At 40.3% G+C, this 20,756-nt stretch overlaps 1 protein-coding gene across 1 annotated transcript in view; it reads left to right on the top strand.

The window, feature by feature from the left end:
* The window catches only part of SNX31 (sorting nexin 31), a gene marked incomplete at both ends in the record, with an annotated part of 64,536 nt that extends 48,934 nt beyond the window's left edge, over positions 1-15,602 (top strand). The window contains 4 exons of the mRNA XM_079722852.1: positions 4,630-4,743; positions 7,705-7,782; positions 12,947-13,003; positions 15,510-15,602. Coding sequence (XP_079578978.1) covers positions 4,630-4,743; positions 7,705-7,782; positions 12,947-13,003; positions 15,510-15,602 — 342 coding nt within the window. The remainder of the gene's footprint in view (positions 1-4,629; positions 4,744-7,704; positions 7,783-12,946; positions 13,004-15,509) is intronic.
* Positions 15,603-20,756: the final 5,154 nt, after the last annotated feature.

Genomic DNA, 20,756 nt, shown 5'->3' with positions numbered 1-20,756 from the left:
AGCCTGTGCTCCACAACGGGAGAGGCCACAGCAGTGAGAGGCCCACGTACCGCAAAAAAAAAAAATAACCCAGTGAGCTAAGAGGGATTATCCCCTTTACACAGGAAATGGAGGTTAACTAGTAGAGGATGAATGCTACTAGAGCAACCATGATACCCAGTTGCTAAATCCATGAAACCCACAGGGATTTTTTAGCTGGCTTGGTACTAGGCCTGTCTGTGGCATTTGATACAGTCAACCATGTCTTCCTTTTCACAACTTCCCATGCTTCCTCCCCTAATTTTGTGGGCTGCCTCTCCCTCTGACTCCTGAAATGCTGGTGCTTCCTGGGGTTCCATTTCTAGCATCTTTCCTCTACACATTCCCTGAAATCAAGTACAGATGACTGGTTAAAAGTCCAGTATTTCCTACTGCATTCTTGACATCTTCACCAAGTGTTTCATAGACACCTCAAACTCAACCTTTCCCCAGACCAGACTCATCTTTTCCCTCTCATGCCCATCCTAAGGTTCTTCCTCCTGTGTTCCCTATCTTGATAAAGGGAACCTTTACCACCACTCCTTAATTGCCAAACCAGCAATCTTGAAATAATCTCTGGCTTTTCTCTTACCTTACATGTTTTTTTTTTTTTTTTGCGGTACGTGGGCCTCTCACTGTTGTGGCCTCTCCCGTTGCGGAGCACAGGCTCCAAACGTGCAGGCTCAGCGGCCATGGCTCACGGGCCCAGCCGCTCCACGGCATGTGGGATCTTCCCAGACTGGGGCACGAACCCATGTCCCCTGCATCGGCAGGCGGACTCTCAACCACTGCGCCACCAGGGAAGCCCCCTTACGTGGTTTTTTAAAAAAAATTTTTTTATTGAAGTATAGTTGATTTACAATGTTTCAGGTGTACAGCAAAGTGATAGTTTCATATATATATATATGTATATATTCTTTTTCAGATTCTATCCATTATAGGTTATTATAAGATATTGAATATAGTTCCCTGTGCTATACAGTAGGTCCTTGTTGTTTATTTTACATAGAGTAGTGTGTATCTGTTAATCCCAAATTCATAATTTATCCTCCCCCCACCTTATACATTTAATTGCTGATAGAGACCTATCTATTCTATGACCCTGCTATCCCTCAAAACTCTCCCTTTCTCTCTGCCCTCACAGCTTGGTCTCAACATTTCCTGCCTGGATGAAATCCATAGCCTCCTAACCCTTCTTTCCGCGCCACTCTTTCCCTCTGGGGGTCAGAAAAAAATATATATCATATGATTTCAGGCTTTTTAAACTATGGGAACTTGTTTTGTGGCCCAAAGTTTGGTCTATCTTGAAATGTCCAATGTGCACTTGAAAAGAATGTAAATATATGCTGCCACTATTGGGTAGAATAGTCTATAAATGTCAGTTATGTCAAGCAGTTGATGGTGTTCAAATAGCCTCTGTCCTTACACATTTCTCTCTACTTCTTCTGTCAGTTATTGTGAGAAGTGTTAAAATCTTCAACTATAATTGTAGATTTGTCCATTTCTTTGAGTTTTATCAGTTTTTTCCTTCTTTTCCTGCCTTCTTTTGACTGAGTGACTATTTTATGATTCTACTCATTTGCACCATTGGGGTTTTTTTTTTGAGCTATACCTTTTAAATTTATGGTGATTTAAGAGATTTTAATATATATCTTTAACTTATTACAGTCTACTTTCAAATATTACACTATTTCACAAAAAGGGTAAAAACCTTACAACAGTGTACCTCTATTTGTCCCTCCTGTCCTTTGTGGTATTTATTGCTATACTTTATTTCTACATATAAGCCTCATGCTATGTTATAATTATTTTTGCTTTAAACAGTTAATTATTTGTTAGGTAAACTTTTAATTTTGATGTAATTGTAGATTCACATGCAGTTGAAAGAAATGGTACAGAGATCCTGCATACACTTTACCCACTTTCTCCAATTATTACATCTTACAAAACTATAGTATGACATCACCACCCAGGGTATTGACATTGATACAATGAAGCGTCAAGACTTTTCCACAGGGATCACAGGGATCTCTCATGTTGGCTTTTTATAGCTGCATCCACTTTCTCCCACCCCCATCCCTCCTTAAACCTTTGCAACCACTAATCTATTTGACATTTTCATATTGTATCATTTCAAGAATATTATATAAAACTTTTGGAGGTAATGCATATATTTATTAGTTGATTGTGGTGATGATTTCATGTATATGTGCATATGTCCAAACTCTTCAAACTGTGTACATTAAATAAGTGCAATTTTTTGCATATCAATTTTACCTCAACTGAAAAAACAAACACACATAAAACAAGGTTATGTATTGATCGGTTGATGAAAATGTTGTGACCAGAGGTTCACAGGAACCTAAACCTATATTTCCCCTTGGGCTGTTTTTCAGTACCCACTAATTTAGTGCTTATGGTATCATTATAGAACACGACTACTGTGAATAATAAGAATTGACTGTGTTTAGGAGGTAAAAATATAAATACAAGCAAGGAACTGATTACCCTAAAAAATAAAATATTACATGAATATAATCAAACATTATGTAGCTTTTTGGGATTTCCTTTACTTAGCATAATTCTTTGGAAATTCATTCAGCTTGTTGTGTATTTCAGTAGTTTGTTTCTTTTTGTTGCTGAGCAGTATTCCATGGTAGAGAATGGCTATAATTTGTTTAACCACTATCTAGTCATTTCCAGTTTTTAGCTATTATGAATAATGCTTCTATAAATATTCATGTGTAAACTTTTGTCTGAGCACAGGTCTTCATTTTTCTAGGATAAATGCCCAGGAGTACAATTGCTGGGTCATGTGGAAGTTACATATTTAATTTTTTAAGAAACTGCCAAACTGTTTTCAAGGAGTCTGTGCCAGTTTACATTCCCACCAGTGATGTAGGAGCAATCCAGTCTCTCTGTATCCTCCTCAGCAACTGGGTGTTTTCACTGTTTTTTATTTTATCCACCCTGATAAGTGTTTAATGGTATTTAATGATTTGATTTGATTTGCTTTTCTCTCATGGCTAATGATGTTGAACATCTTTTCATGTGCTTATTTGCCATCTGTATATCTTCTTAGGTGAAATGTCTTTTCATATCTTTCACCCATTTTCCAATTGGATTGTTTGTTTACTGTTGAGTTTTGAGAGTACTTAAATTTATTCTAGATACTAGTCCTTTGTTGGATATGCGGTTTGCAGATATTTTCTTTCACTTTGCAGTTTTTCATTTTCTTTTTTTGCGGTACGTGGACCTCTCACTGTTGTGGCCTCTCCCGTTGCGGAGCACAGCCTCCGGACACGCAGGTTCAGTGGCCATGGCTCACGGGCCCAGCCGCTCTGCAGCATGTGGGATCTTCCCGGACTGGGGCACGAACCCGTGTCCCCTGCATCGGCAGGTGGACTCTCAACCACTGCGCCACCAGGGAGGCCCTTCATTTTCTTAATAGGGCCTTTTGCAGAGCAGAAGATTTTAATTTTGAAGAAGTGTAATTCATCTGTTTTTTTATTCTGTTTCTGGTGTCAAGTCTAAGAATTCTCTGCCAAACCCTAAAATCCTGAAGAATTTTTCCCCGGGTTTTTTTGTTCATTTTTTTCCCCTAGAAGTTGTATAGTTATAGGTTATACATTTAAGTCCATGACCCATTTTGAGTTAATTTGCATATAGGGTGTGAAATTTAGAACATGGTTCTCTTTTTTTGCCTATGGAAGTCCAATTGCTCCAGCGCCACTTGTTGAAAAGGCTATCTTTTCTCAACTGAACTGCTTTTGTACCTTTGTCAAAAATCAGTTGTGCACATTTGTGTGGGTTTATTTCTGGATTCTCTGCTCTGTTCCACTGATCTTTGTGTCTGTCCCTCCACCAATACCACACCATCATTCTCTTCCTTTGTAACAGTTTTAGTGAGGTATAATTCATAAACCATGCAATACATGTGCCACCCTCCAGGAGGGCAGCATTTCCTGACAGTCCTACCTAGAGAGCCATAGCAAAGAGGGAAATTTTTCCCAAGGGAATTTGAAACTCCAGTACTAGAAGAGAAAGGGATAGATGCTGTATAGCAAAAACCACAGGGGCTTTCTCCAGGCTTTCAGGATCTGGCCCTACCCTGCTTCCCTAAGCCCCTTTTCTCACCACCCTCCATGCCTTGCAGTCTGTGCTTCAGCCACACTCCAGTGTGCCAGGTTCCCTCAGGCCTCAATGCATTTGCACTTGTTTTTTCTTCTACCAGGAACCACTTGTCACCATCACCCCCCTTCCCCCCAAAAAAACATACAACAAACTTGGATAATTTCTACTTCTGCTCAAATAACACCGCCCCCCTCCCCCCCCGCCCCCCCCCCCCGCAGCCTCCGCCAGCCTTCCTTTACATCCTAGTCTGGATTAGGTGTCCATCCTATTTCCTTCCATAGACCTGTATTCATTTCCCTTATAATATTGATACTTATTATATCACACTATGATGATTTGCTTTAATGGCTCCCAAATAGATTGATATTTATAGTTGCTTGAGACTAGGAATAGTCTCACTTGTTTTGATATTTTGCCCAGCACATAGTAGCCACTTACATTCCTACTGAATATCAAATAATATCTTTTCCTTTGTAGGGGACTCTGCTGGATACAGATGGGCCCCAGCAAACTCTCAACCAGAACTTAGAGCTCAGATTTCAGTATAATGAGGATAGCCACTGGCAGTGGTTTGTTATTTACACCAAACAGGTAAGTTCTTAGGGCAGAGCAGGAAAACCTTCTGTGCTAAAATGCTCTCTTGCACTCTGGGGTGGACAAAGCACATTACCCTAACCCAACTGGATCAGAGTACTAGAGTATGTTACACATGCTCCTTTGAGCCTGTAATGTCATTTATTTTGTTTGGTTTCATTTTATTTTATTTTACTAGTCACCAAAGCTTTCATATCAGTTAGAAATGAATTTAGTTACCAAGTAACGGAAGACTCAACTAACAGTGACTTAGACCATGGGTCAGTAAACTTTTTCTCAAAGAACCAGTTGGTAAATATTTTAGGTTTGAGGTTCATATGGCCTCTGTTGCAACTAGTCAACTCTATTGTAGCACAAAAGCAGCCACAGACAATACATGAATGCATGGGTGTTTCAGTAAAACTTTATTTATAAAAAGAGGTGGGGCAGCTAGATTTGTTTGCCAACCCCTGGCTTAGACAATACAGACATTTGTCATCTTACTTAATAAGAATACTGGAGGCAAATGATTGGCATCTCTATAATTCTTTTGGCATTTTCCAAGTAGATAAAAGCTATCCCTTTTATCTGGAAAGCCAAAGCCTTACCCCAGAAGCCCCCCAGTAGACTTTCCATTTTGTCTCATTGGCTGGAACTGGGTCACATGGGCACTCCTAGCTGCAAGGGAGTCTGGGAATCAAGCACTTAGCATAGAGGAACTGGATTCATGATCAGTTTAGAATAAGCATCACTGCCTAGAGCTGGGTACTTCCAAAATCAGTGTTCTGTTACGAGGGAAGAAGGAACAATGGCTGTTGGGTAGCAATAATTAAATTTGAAGTAAATTTGAAATAATTGAAATAAAAATCCATTAAAAAATCTAATTTTCTAAATGCCAAATCCAATTGAAAATTCTTTTTACCGAGATAAACTATTTCAATTTGGAGTCAAAATTACAAAAGTTCTAAAATGAAACCGAAATATCAAAGTAATCTTTGCATCAACATTGTATTCAGCTTGAGTCCCTGGTGATCATACTCACTTCTGTGTTCCATGGAGCATTCTGGTCTCAGGCACAAAGCTCCCTTTCAACTCCCTACGGTACAGTGGTGATCAGGAGATAATAGATATCAATGTCCTCTGAAAAACACAAAGTACTAAACCAACATCCTAGGTTAAAGAAATGTCTCCCCAGGTTCACCTTAAATAGAAAACATTCTTAGGGAAATGATAGGATGGTTTGCTGAGGCGAGATCTGCAGTCACTTGGAGAGACACAGAGAGATTTTGGCAGTGAAACCACGCCCTTCCGCTAGAATGTTATGTGCAGTAGTTAAATTTTATTATGGTCTTTTAATCTAGTCCGAGGCAAATGAGTTTAAGCCACTATAGAGAGGTGCAATAAACATTCTTTTAAAGGATTCCTGGTAAGGTCTTATTTCCTTTGGAGTGTGGGTTTTTTGATATGCACCCAAGGGCTACTTCTGCAAAAGACAGAAATGTGGCTTGTGTGCCTTGCAAATACAAAAGAGGGCTGGGGCCCAAATCGTTCCTGAGCCCTTTAAACAGAAGCTCAGTCCCTTCATATTTAATAAACCTTACCTGGCTTATAGCAGAATCCTAACGTACATATCTCTGTAACTTTGTATAGGAGTATGGAATCAGTCCCCACCTTGTGAGACACCACTAAACACCCTTCCTAACTGCATCAGCTCAGTTTGTTGTTTAACTATTTCGTACCCTGGTTTTGTGTAGGTTACATATAGGCACAGATAAACAGGGTTAGTTTTCAGCTAAATCAGGAAGGCAAATTTTGTTTCTGTGCATAAAACCCACATCTGTGACTCTTTTCCTTGTTGGTGGCAGCCCTTTCTTTTCCCTTCCCTCCTTTCTCTCCCTTTGAATAAAATGTAACCCATCATGCTCTACAGTCCTGCAAAACTTTGGAATGCTCCCTCTGTGTAGCCCAGTCGCCCTCTAATTCTGCTTTCTATGTCCTGTCCTCCAAGGGTTTTGTATATTGGCTGCCACCCCCAGCTGAGTTTTCTCTCCCTCTCCCGCTCCTCCTCTCCATCATTCCCCCAGTCCCCAGCCACCCTGTTCAGTGACCATCCTTGAGCACAAATTTATACTAAAGTTTTATAGCCTCAAGCTTTGAGCTTCAGTTGTCTCAAACCTCAGTCGGGCTGAATAAGAAAAGAACAAGCCAAGAGTTGAGAACAGAAAAAAGAGGGGAAAAAAAGGATTTGTGGGAAAGGAGCAAATGGGAAAATCACAGGGAACCTTAAATTTGGCACATGGGGTGAAGTTCCTGGAAAAAGGAAGCCCCGGCTTTTGTGCAGCAAAATGGATGACATGTGTGTCTTGGCACTAACAGTGATGAGCCAGCAATAAGCTACAGGTGATGTTGGCGGCAACTGACTGTCTTGGCAGTGAATGATTAAAAATACCAGAAAATTTAAAAATGAAGAAAAACAACTAATTTTGTCTTTAGTTCAGTAAAAGCCATAAGGTACTAATATATTCTTTCAAACAGGTTAGTATGTATACGTAATAATAGGTCTCTCAGTCATTATGCATACAGTTAAATATAAGACTGACCATCAGTTGATTTGATTGCAATTATAAGCAGTTTTTATTATTTGTTGCTCATAAGACATGAGCTGTTTACAAAGTAATAGAAAAAAATGGGATGTAAGGGGGGACTTTTGAAAGGGAAAAAGATTAAAAATGAGATCCTGGTCATTTTTAATCTACCTTTTAAAAAATTACTGCAAATATATCCATGTAATTGAGAAAATTTATGGTTATTTGCTAATTGTATCTTATGCAAATTAATGAAAGTTAAAGAAGAACTCTAAATTCTTCAAAGCATACTGTTGTAGGGCAGAGCACAAAATCTGCTTTGCTGTATGAAGAGGGAAGGAAGAGAATGAGGATCTCTTCAATTGAGAGAGTTCTTTATTTCTGGGTTTCTTAGGCTTTTTTGCTGAGTAGCTGCTTGAAAAAGATGATCTCAGAAAAGATGGCAAAGCAAGCTGCAGAGAATCCAGAAATGGTAAGTGCTCTTATCTGTGTATATGTTTCACTTTATTTCCACCATCAGCTGACACTAAACTACACTGATGAATTCCCTGGGCTAGCAAGTCTGGTCCTCAAGGGAAGAACCCAACTGCCCAGAAGTGAGCTTCCCTGCCTTCCGGGAGCTCAGTCTTCAGAATGCAAGCCATTTTTTCCAAGGAGAAGTCGTCCTTGGATTGCTGAGAACTCTCTAATCCTCTACTCTGTATCCTTGTATTTCTGCCTTCCCCCAAACAGAAGACTCCAGATTTACCACGAAAGCAACATCATAAAGACAGGGTCTTAAGAGGTCTTTAACACAGCAGCGATGAGCTTACATAAGCTCTGCAGTTTTGTCTCTAGAAAGAACTCACAGCCTCTTAATACTTCCACTGTGCCAAATTAAAATGCCTTTAGCAGTTTGGAGAAGCCATTGAGTAAAAGAAGCTCTCAAGGCTATAATTTTTCCTCAATGTAAAATTTACTTTGGTTTTCTAGTCTTCATCTCTTCAATAAAGGCCTAATTACTCACTGAAAGTGTTGGTGCTATAAAGAGAGTTCCTGAGATTTTAAACTTTCTACTTGCCTTGTCACCATCATTAAAAAGCTTGTCCCAGGGCTTCCCTGGTGGTGCAGTGGTTGAGAGTCCGCCTGCCGATGCAGGGGACATGGTTTCATGCCCCGGTCCGGGAAGATCCCACATGCTGCGGAGCGGCTGGGCCCGTGAGCCATGGCCGCTGAGCCTGCGCGTCCGGAGCCTGTGCTCCGCAACGGGAGAGGCAACAACAGTGAGAGGCCCGCGTACCGCAAAAAAAAAAAAAAAAAAAAAAAAAGGGTGGATAATACCATTAGTTTAACATTGATCTTTACTTGACTTAGCAGCTTTTTTCTAAGAAAAAACTTGCATTTTATCCTTATTTCTCTTTCTTATAGAATTGAAAATATTTTCCCAGGGAAGATAAAATTCACTGCCCCTTGGTGTTCAAACACTTCAAAATGTACTAGAAAGCAGCAAATCAAAGCGATGAAAGAATCAAGGATGCTTTTTTATTTTTTAATTAAGAACGTGTCTTTTTTTTTTCTTTTTTTGGCTGTGTTGGGTCTTCGTTGTTGTGCATGGGCTTTCTCTAGTTGCGGCTAGCGGGGGCTACTCTTCATTGTGATGCGCGGGCTTCTCATCGTGGTGGCTTTTCTTGTTTCAGAGCACAGGCTGTAGACACGCAAGCTTCAGTAGTTGCAGCACACTGCCTCAGTAGTTGTGGCATGCAGGCCCTAGAGCGCACAGGCTTCAGTAGTTGTGGTGTGTGGGCTCAGTAGTTGTGGCTTGTGGGCTCTAGAGCACAGGCTCAGTAGTTGTGGCACACGGGCTTAGTTGCTCCACGGTGTGTGCGATCTTCCTGGACCAGGGATTGAACCTGAGTCCCCTGCATTGGCAGGCGGATTCTTAACCACTGCGCCACGAGGGAAGTCCCAAGGATTATCTTTTTAAAAGAGTAATAAAATCTAACCTCCTAGGCAGGATGGACCCTCTTAGGCTCCAATTTACATATTTACATATATATATGATAAATATGTATAAACATAAATATATCATGTCATTATACATATGTGTGTGTATATATATGTAGGGCGAGAGAGAGACAGATACAGAGAGACAGAGAGAGAAAAGTAATTAAAGTAGCCCCATTAAAAGGGAGAACTACTCTCAAATGTGGTTCAGTAAAGTGTAAGCTATTTGATGCAGGAAATACTTGTACAGTGAACAGCAAAAGAGTTTGCTCTATAATAGGAGAAGGTAGTAGTCTATTTAAAGTTTTAAAGAAAAGCAAGCGTGCTACCACATTCCTTAGATTTGCACGCAAATTAAAATCTATAGTTATCCCAGTGGCTGACAGCAAAATCAGCATGGTAGTCAATAAAACTTGTACTGTTTTATCCAAATATTCAAGTTTTATTCCATGAACTTTTTATTTCTTCCCTTATTTTGGTTCTTAGAAAGAAAAGTTAAGACCCTTCCTCTTGAAAATTGGATGTTGTAGGAATAGTCCACATTTCAAGAGAATGTTGTAGGAATAGTCCACATTTTAGTCTGGAATTTCATGTACAAACCCCTGGGTAGAATGAGACCCTGGAAGGGAAATAGAACAGACAGATCAGCTGTTTGAACTTCGACTAAGTTCTAGACCTCCTCACAAAGCACAATTGATGAGAACAAGTCATTTTATGGAGCTTAAAGTAGCCGTATAAATGTTTGACTGTGACATTCACTCATTTTCTAGGTAAGCACATAACGTCTGAACTGACACCTGTCGCTTATAGAAGGCTTGTATGGACTAAGATACAGAGGTCTCTAATTTGCAAGGCAGAATAAATTCTAAGATTTTGATAATTGTGAAGAATCTGGGGAGGGAAAGAGAAATTAAGAAAACTGTAACCAAATGAGCCCCATAAATAAAGCAGATGATCCCTAGGGAGATTAAATAGTACTGTTTTATCCTGGTAAGAAGGAAGGAGTGAAAGAAGAAATTTAGTGCTAACAAAGTTAATTAGCTTAGTTAGCTTTAAGCAATGCTTTCAAAGGTAAGACTTGAAACATTTATGAAGAGATCATTAAAATTTGATCATTAAAATTTGAAGTCAAACAAATGCACTAAAGAAAAATGTAAACACCCAACTAAAAACATGTTAAATTCTTCAGACAGTATTAATTGAAAACCAGAAAGGAAAAAAGAAGTGTAACATTCTTCTTAGAGCTATGCTCCTACACAAAAACCTAAATTGTTTTTTTTTAAATATTTGCTACTTGTAACTAGAACAGAATTAAAAGATTATTTTATTTGAAAATAAAGTCTATTAGTTAAGAATAGATTTGGCTTCCTGTAACAAAAAACAAAACAAGACAAAATAAGTGTCTTGGACAAAATAAAAGTTTGTTTCTCTCTCATCTAAAAGAAGCCAAGAAGTAGGCAGTCTGGGGCTGGGATGGTGACTCCATGATGTCACCAGAGACCTTTCTGCTCCACCGTCTTCTGTGGGTCTGAGTGTCTAAATTGGTTTTCCGAAAAATGGCAAAGAACAGGTAGCATTCTGATTCCAGCTTGCCTCATACCTCCCATCCCCTCCCCAACTACCATTGCCATAAATATTTCTCTCTCCACTCCTCTTTCATTTGGGGCAAGATCAGACTATGTAAAAGGCCTCTGGGTTCAGAGATGAGTGCTTTGAAGTGTGCTTCTGCTATGTGATGAGAAGGGAAAACACCAAGGGAGTGCTGTCTGATGTCCCAAGAATGGTAGCCTTTGCATAGCTGGTCCAGTTCAGAAAACAGAAAATGTACTGACATTACAGTCATCACAAGAATGGTCTGAGCACAGCAGGAGGACAAAGTTTTAGAGAGCCAGGGGGAAGTTACTGTGCAGGAATGAAGGGTTATATTATTAACAGAAATTCTGTTGATGAGAGAGAGAGTGCAGGAATACTGCATTATGAAAAAAGGATTACCTTTTTCCCCCAACTTTATTACGCCAGTATATAAAATATATAAAGCCTATTGAAATAAGTCAAGGAAACTGATTATTTCAGAAATGGCTTAACATTTGTAGTGGGTTCTATTTTATTTCATTTCTACATGGGGAGGGGGAGGGGAAGGAGACTAGGAGAGAGAAAAATTCTGGGAGGTTTCTCCCAACTTCTGTATTTCATCACACAAGACTACTTACAAACTATAATGTAATATCATAAAATAATAATAATGAAACACATAAGATATCAGAACATTAATTTCTCATTTACCAAGACCTAATAATGATTTTTTTAAACTATTGAGATAGGCTTCAACTATATAAACTATCTCTGTTGAGAATATTAACCTAAAGGAAGTCCTACGTAGCCTTCAAAGCAATGTATTTTATGGCAAAATTAAGTTAAAAGATGATGCTCTTTTGCAGTGTCATGTTATTTATCCCACTTATTTTGTAATGTCCCACTCTATAGTCTCATGAATAATAAGCAATAGTAAACAACTTAGTTAATTCACCCCCTCATTCTGTCATTTACCAATGCCTATGTTTACCATACAGTGGCTAGAAACTGAGAATCCAGTGTTAAGAAGTTTATTTGTTGAAGGAGAAAGGCAATTAGTACAGAAACATTCAGGATTATAGAGTGATAAGTTGAGATACGCACATAATGCATAGTTGTTTAATAGCAGTTCTTTTCTTTTTCTATAAGGAGAGTCTAAGAGCACTTTCCCCTAAACCCTGGCTAGGAGACTGACCTTTGTGTGCTGTGACCTTGCCCTCTGACCTCCAGCCTCCGACTGGTGTCACCCAGGGGGAAACCCAGTGAGGTTGGAGAGTGGGAGAAAATGGAGACTGGGGTATTTATTTCTCCAGCTCTGTCCCAGCTGGGTCTCTGGGGTTGGCCCGGCCCTCTACTGAGGGCCACAGCTCCTGTAGGTGACCTCTCTTCCCTGCTGCTGTGGCCACTCTGGTTCCAGTACCAGCTGCTGCCCTCACCCCTTCAGGCCTAGAAGCGGTAAGAATTACTCCCACCCTCCCTAGCCCCTCACTGCTAGCCTCTGAGGGCTCCCACACCCCGTCACTGATTCACTTGAATCCTCCCCACACCTCCATTAGGCAGTTCCTTTTAGAAACTTCCCTCAGCTACCCCAAGAGTGGGCCATCTGTTTTCTGCTGGGCCCCTGACCGTTATATTAAGTTTACCTTATGTGCATGAGATATATTCAAGTATTTTAAACTTTGGTTTGATTCTTCCCTTGATTAATGATGCCTTTTGATTAATCAAAGCCCCATCTGGCTTTGGTTCAGCATATGGATTGGAGCTCTGTGGCTTATTTCTGGATTTAGGAGTTCATTTCGTGTGAAGTCCTTTTAAAAGCTGTGTTAAATCACAAAATCCACAGGCAGCCACCAATGTTAAACATTAAGCTTCACTTCACTTTGGGGGACTCAATTTCTGCAACGCTGAGATACTTGCAAACGAAGGGGGCCTGTGCAGATGATGGGCAGGTGTCCTGCTGACTGGCAGCCTTCGGGACCATTAAGAGGATTATTGTGGAAGGAGAAATGTGCTGGTTAAATAGATTATTTGTGTGCTCGCTTCTCCGGCTGTGCTGACTGACATTTCACTAATCTATTTAGCAGATTGAAGTTCCAGAACAAGGCAAAAGTAAAAAACATCACAGTCAACAAAGCCAGGTCTGTGAGTAAAATTATGTAATGGATATATTATAATTCTGATAAATCTGCCCGTTTTTCCCCTTTAAGTAACCAGTCATTCTACTTTTAAGGTTAAGCCAGAATTGTCTTTCACAGAAGCTCGTCCATATACGCTGGTCCGGTTGGACACCTATCATAGAAATAGTGTTTTTTACCGTGGCACCCAGTTGGGCGAGGAGAAATACTTTCCTGAATTTATATATAGAAAACTTCCAAGAAGCATACAAAATTCTTTAGTAATTTTCTTCTACACTCCATACATTTTTTTAAAATCCTCTTTCTAGTTTGTATATTTTAGTTTCATCGACTTTCTGTGGTGAACTCTGTATAAAAGAACTTTTACGTTTATAAACTACTTTTTCAAGCATTTAGGTCTGCTGTGCAGATAGCAATAACAATAAATATCATAATAGAAAGCATTAATAGACACTCATTGCCAGGCACTGTTTGAAGCACTTTTCTGTGGATTAATGCATTTATCCTTACCATGATCCTGTAAGTCAGTTGAGGAAATTGGGGCACAGAGAGTTAGGTGACTTGCTCCAGGCTGTACAGTTATCAATGGTAGGAGGAAGCAGGCAGTTTGATTCCAGAGCTGTGCCCTTAACTAACTCTTCCTTTCGAGGTTCAAATCCTAGTGTGGGTGAACAAAATAAAGGTAGCCTCTAAGTAGCATTTGAATGGGATTTATTATTGGTCCAGCTCCTGTCACAGAGTCTGCTGTGTATATAAAGATAGTATATAAGTACAGTATTTATAAATATATAAGGTCCTTCCTTGAGTGAATGAGCTCAGAGAAAAATTTTAAAAACAGATTAAATGCAGAGCTGTCTCTCCTACATAAGAACGGCATTTCTGGCTGCTTACATCAGAGACAGGAGGTGAGAACTCCACCAATTACTGGCTGTGTGTCTTCAGGCAGATCAAAAAACTAAATGTGTATAAGGGACTCTTGGGGTGCTTACTGAAATACAAATTCCTGGGCCTCACCCCAAAAGATGGATTCGGTATATCAGCATTTAGAGCAAGAACTCCAGTGGGAAACACTGCACCAAGCTTCAGCTTCTTTATCTGGAAAATCACTCCGTCACTTAAATTCATCCATTTCGGCAGCATAGTGATGGCACAGAGCTGTAGTTCTCAACCTTGGCTGCATATTATCACCTGAAGAGCTCGAAAAACTAATGATGGCTGGGCTGCACCCTCAAAGATTCTGATTTAACTGATCTGAGGGGCCTGGCAGCAGAATTCTTTAAAGCTCCCCACGTGGTCTAAAGTACAGCCAGGATTGGAACTATTATCCTAAAACAGTGGTTCTCAGAGTGGGGTCCCTAGACCGGAAGGGTCAGCATCCCTCGGGAACTTACTAGAAATTCATATTCTCAGGCCCCCAACTTACTGGATCAGAAACTCTGGGGTTGGGGGCCAGCAATCAGTATTTAGCAAGCCCTCCAGTTGAGTCTGATGCATGTTTGAGTTTGAGAGCCACTGTCCTAGAACAACAGACAACACAGTAGTCAGCATGGGTGAGCAGCAATGCTAAAGCAGGCAAACCTCCCTCATGCTCTGAGCCGGGCCAGCATGTCGGAAGGGGGCCTGGTGTCCAATTATATTGAATTCCAACTTATTTTAGCCAACCTTAGAGAGCTTATCCTGAGATGGGCACTGTTATAGTTACTTTCCACATATAACTCATTAAATCTTCACAGCAACCCAAGTATTATTATTATCCTTGGTTTGTAGCCAAGGGAACTGAAAACACAGAAAGGTTAAGTAACTTTCCCAAGGTCACACAGCTGGTAAATGATGGAGTTAGTCTCCGTACCCAAGCAGTCTTTATTTGTTATTTAACAAATAAAGTTTATTTGTTCCTTTAACCACTCTGCCATGGGGCCTCTCTATCAAGACAAATCTCTCAGAGAAAAAAAAAAATTAGCTGCTCTGCCTGGTGAGCTGCCACACATTTATTTCACCAGGGCCAAAGCCCACTCTCCATGGCCCTGTCTTAGAGATTTTATAAACACTGAAAGCCAACTGTTCACTTACTGAAGGTTTGCAGCAACCATAACTTCTTAAAATATTTTAAAATAACTATAATACTTTTTAAAATTTTGTGTGGGATGTGCACTAAAGGTTTTGGGTGAAGTTAACAATTGAAAGTCATATGTCTTTAAGAGAGGGGAAAAAGACAGAGGCAGAGTTCAAGTGTTACCTGGAGAGATCCCAGTGCCTGGAAAGGTGCTCTGGACATGCGTACCTCTCCATACCCATAGGAAGCATTCTCAGCACTAACAGATGTATACCTACCTCAGAAACAAAGCTTCTACACGATAAAGCCATTTAAAACAACCAGTGCTTAACAGATACAACCTTTTAGTTGCCTTTTTTATATTATTTTAAACTTTGGCTTTTTAACTATTATTGTTGTTATGGAAATTATTTCCTCTCATATATATTTCTAACCTCTCTGTTTACTTCGTAACAGAAAGACTATTCTAGTTTTCTGCCAAGAAAAAGCAAGATTAAGACAGCTGAAGTTGACTGTGGTTTGGGGACCATAAAGGAAGAAGGTCTTTGAAGAGAAAGTCTAACTTTTTAAAATGTTCTCAAAGGCTGTCTTGACCATGAGAGAGAGCTTGGGGGTTGAAAGTAGGCTTCCTACCACCAGTGGAAGAAATGTGACTCCTTCCCATTTTTTTCACATTAAGATGGACCATATTCATCAAGACTACTTCAGAACTTTGCTCATCTCAAGATTAAAAGGAAATGCAAAGCGAAGTTATATAGTTTGCTTTTAGTGACATATATATGACAAATGGCAAGTCTGAACCAATTAGTACAAAGTTCGTTGGGGTTTTTTTTCCCCTAAAATAGATATTTACCTGGCTTCATGAAACCTTTTATATGTTCTGATATTGCATGAATGAAAGGCTTAATATAAAACACTAAAAATGCATTTTGGGTTAAGATCTGAGGACATGACTCATCAGCTGTGGCTCTAAGAAATGGAATCATTGAAAAAGAAATCTGGACTTCACTAATCCATCACCAGAGCAAGGAGTTGATGAAATACCGATTTGTTTCCTTATATAATTCTGAGCCTCCCAATATGGATGTACTCAAAGTAATAGGCTACCCAGTTCTCTGTTTCTCCACTGTTGTAGTTGTATTCTGTTCTTAGAATATTGAATTCAGTTCAATAGTCATGACACTATTTTGAATATTTTTATTTTGGAAACCAATGGGCCCCTGCACTTGATATCAGATACCTTAGCTTTAAAACTATGTATACTTTTTCTCTAGACTTTTTCTTATCCAGTTTCAGTTCATCACTAATTAATAGAATTATAGAATAGAATTATATATAGAACTAAGATTGCAGTAAGGGAGAGGGACAGAGGGATCAATGTAATTAGGTAAAGTATGATATTATAATGTTCTTTTCTAACTGGGTTGTGTAACTAATTATATAATAAGTATGAAATATATTCTAGTGAACATAGAATTTATTGATGAAAATTCTGTGAATCATTTTTTGAAGTGTAGAATCTATTAAAGCCCTATAATATTTATAAAGCAATGTCTCTAGCCATAACTTCTAGCACCGTAAAGTTTTATATTTATATTTTAGGCTGTAGTGGGACATTTTTGCAAGGAGAATCATAAACATCCCAGATCACCCGTGGTGAGTGTATTAATGGGCTAGGATGCATTTTCAGATTAAAATAGAAGCTTATCCTCTATTTCGCCAGTTTAGGAATAGTCGAAGTCTATGTCTATTTAATAGCAAATGCCTACACTGTATAAGGATCTATTGAAGACCCTAGGAATGCAAAGAGAATTTGTATTTGGGGTGAGAAGATGCATATATTAGATCGAACCATATGTAACTGCTGTTTTGTAGGTCAAAAATAGTTGAATGTTACCCATTTCATTTGTTGCAACTTGATACATAATTGCGAGTAATCCAAGACAGCATGGATTAGGTGTCCAATGTGTAGTGTGGACCTGTGTGTCATAGGAAGTTGGTGGGTGGGGTGAGTCAGGAAGGCCTGAGGGGAAGAGGGACTTTGAAGAAAGAGTAGAGACAAGTAGAGGCAGAGATGGGGGCACACATGTAAAAGGAAAGGATAGACACTGATGGGAGAGTGAGTACAGTGTTTAGGGAAGGATAAGCAACTGTGCTAGCAAAGTTTGAGATTAAGGGAGTGATTAGGAGATAAGAGGAAAGAGGGATCAGTATATATGCATACACGACTGCAGCATCCCTATAATATAATAGAGCGATTTATCCCCATTTGAAGATGGCAAAAATTGAAATGTTGAATTTAATAGTTTTTTTCCAAGACATTGAGATTATCATCAATATCAGAATAATACAAGTGAAGAAAAATGCAAGTGATGAAGTGCATTCCACAGTATATAACATGAAGAATAAAGGAACTGAGATAGCAGAAAATAAAATTCCTCAGCAGCTATGCAAGAGAAGAAGGGGCTGTTAGCCCCTTTGGGGGTTACTGGGCCTATCTTTCTCTAGACGGCGTTGGGAGTTTGAATCACTTGTAGATCGAAGCACTTCATCATTGAGTAAAAAGCCTAAGCTCCACCGGTCAGAGTGTCCTGCCCTGCTGCAGGCTCCGAGAGAAGATGGAGAGTGAGACCCCGTCTCCGCTGGGGGTGATGCCTTCACTCTTCAGGTGGTGTTGCTGGGTCGGGACCTTCCCAACAGCACAGCCATCCAGCAGGGGAGAAGACATCATGCAGGGCATGAGTTATAAAGGTAGGCAACTGTTGAATTCCTTCAAGTAACCCCTAAGGGGTGCGACGTGGCTTTGCAAATTAGCATATGGTTTAATCTATAGATTCACTCCTCATGGTCCCCACTCAGCCAGATTTTCTCCTGCTACATCTACATTCACCAACATCACTTCTCTCCATGCGTAGACATATGTATTTGTTTCTATTGAGGTTTAAACTCCTAAAATAACTGTCATAAGCATTCTGCCCGCGGGCGAACACACTTGGGTTTCAAAATTTCACAAAAATAATTATGAGAAAAAAGGGACACAGCTGATTAAATTGTAGGTAGGCCCGGAGGTCCGAGCCCCTTTGCGTCCCACGGAGGGAAGCACGCGCGGGCTTTGTTTAAAGAGCTGATGTGCTTGCCAAAGCCACCAGTATGCGGTGAGCTTACGGCTTGCACAGGTCCCCATGTGGACAATCGGGAAGCAAATTTTATGTGAACTCTGTAAACTAGAAATTACCTTACGTTTCCCCCTCAGAGTGATTTTAAGAAGAGCTAAGGGATCTTAATTTGCAGAAAACCAAATAGGTTACAAGCCTCAGTGGGAAAATAATGGCCAAAATGACCCTAAAATACAGAACGAAAGAAAACTCCACAGTGGAGGCAGCTACTTCTCCAGATGCTTTCTGGTCATCCCTCCTCCTGCAGTGTGTGGGCAGTGGTCCACCAGGCAGGCTCAAGGAGGGGCCCATGAGGACTCAGGGAGGAGATGGAGTAGAAAGCGATTCTCTCCTTCACGAGGAAGCTCTCAATCCTGCCATCAGTGATCCCAGAAAAAAAAGTCCAGAAAAAGTTACGTACATTTTGCTGGCTCATAACACCCCCAAAATAAGATGTGCTGAGTTAACTTAGAAAAAGTATGGCAAACTAATAATCCCTTATAAGATGGCTTTTAAGTCTTCTAATTGTACTTTCCCCCCACTTTATTGAGCTATAATTGTACTTATAAGTTGCTTTATAATAGCTATTTGTTACTATTTATTTATTATTATTTTTTTGCTTTACGCGGGCCTCTCACTGTTGTGGCCTCTCCCATTGCGGAGCACAGGCTCCGGACGCGCAGGCTCAGCAGCCATGGCTCACGGGCCCAACCGCTCCGCGGCATGTGGGATCTTCCCAGACCAGGGTACGAACCTGCGTCCCCTGCATCGGCAGGCGGACTCTCAACCACTGCGCCACCAGGGAGGCCCTGTAAGTGTTCTTAATAAGCAAATCATTTGTATAACAATTTTCCAAATAAGAAAAATTAGATAGAGCTATAGAAAAAATACATAGTGGGCTTGGGTCTTTGGTGTAGCCCCAGCACATGTACATTTTGTAGGGTAGTCTTTAGATAACCATATGGGCTTTGCTTGCGTAATATTTTAGAAGAGGTTAGACATTCAGTTGATTTAAAGGCACTGACCCGGGCTTCCCTGGTGGCGCAGTGGTTGCGAGTCCGCCTGCCGATGCAGGGGACGCGGGTTCGTGCCCCGGTCCGGGAAGATCCCACATACCACGGGGCGGCTGGGCTCGTGAGCCATGGCCGCTGAGCCTGTGCGTCCGGAGCCTGTGCTCCATGACGGGAGAGGCCACAACAGTGAGAGGCCCGCGTACCGCAAAAAAAAAAAAAAAAAAAAAAAAAGGCACTGACCCTAGTGGTTTTGCACTGCTTTGCACCAAATGTGGTTCCTCTCCTGGAAATGTGGGTGTGGGAACACAGAGTTGGCTGTACTTCCTAATGGGTTTTCCATCTGTCCACATGAGCACATATTTGATGGGGTCTGTGGTACAGCAGTTGTCTGGCGTGGAAGCGCTCGGAGCAGCAGGCTGAAAAGTCTGAGTTGGCTTTGCTGTCCACATGCGTGCTCTTATTCTCACTAGAAACTGGTCCCTGTGGAATTTCTGAGGCGCTCCAATCCTTTGGAATGGGGTCTAGTGAGCAGAGGAAGAGATGATGTAAATCTACTACTTCGGGGTCCCAATCAAGGGAAGGTCAGAACAAAAATGATGAGTAAGACAAGTGAAATGGCAGTTTAATATTAAACATATATGTTGCAAAAGTCAACAACTTGGAGATGAGTTTTATTCAAAAATCAATAATCGTAGAGTTGATTCCTGGATTTTGCTTCACAAGAGCTGGTGGAGCTTCATGCTTTCCAGGAGCACTAGGCCAATAAGTACACATCCTTATGTTCAGAGGGAATGCAGTGCCACTCCCATCACTTGTATAGCACCACATTAAGGAAGAAAATAGGAAGATTGTACATCAGAGTTTATTTTCATGTATTGACTGAACACATACCACAGTGGTTAAACCTAAGATGTTTACAGGTAACTGAATTTATATCCATTATGTATGTAAATATTAGTCTTTTGCAATTAACTATGGGTTGTCTGTGTCACAGATGTTCTTTTTTCCCCCTTTTCTTACCTCATCTCCTCTTTTTCCTTTTCATTTGTCAAAATTAAAACAGGTGACGTGCAGTCTGGGGATTACAATGAAGATAGGCTGATTAAGCAAAGCAATGCATTTGCTTAAACCTTTGCAAAAGGTATTCCCTTGCTAACGATCAGCTACTTTACTTTTGGAAAGAAAGGTTAACTAGGGCTAGGCACTATATACATTCCCATCACATACATTATTTCATCTAACGTATATGTGAAACCCTGTGTGGTTCTGCCATGTGTGGGTAAATGCAAAGAAAAATAACAAATTGGGTTTTCAGCAAGTAGCCGAGCTCGTTCCTTCTTCCCGAGGGGTCTAGCTGTTATTTTAACTCCAGAAATTCAAGGAGACCTATGATGTTTTCTTTGCAATTAACAAAAGACAAGAGATCTCCTTCCGAAAGATTTGCTTGATACTTCATTTCCAATTGTACTGTCTGCTGAAGGAAAATTTTCCTTAGTTTTGCAAATACAATACCTGACACACATACGTAATTCATT

This window comes from Hyperoodon ampullatus (genome assembly GCF_949752795.1).
Source record: "Hyperoodon ampullatus genome assembly, chromosome: 17".
Taxonomy (NCBI): domain Eukaryota; kingdom Metazoa; phylum Chordata; class Mammalia; order Artiodactyla; family Ziphiidae; genus Hyperoodon; species Hyperoodon ampullatus.
This window is presented reverse-complemented; position numbering and strand designations above follow the sequence as displayed.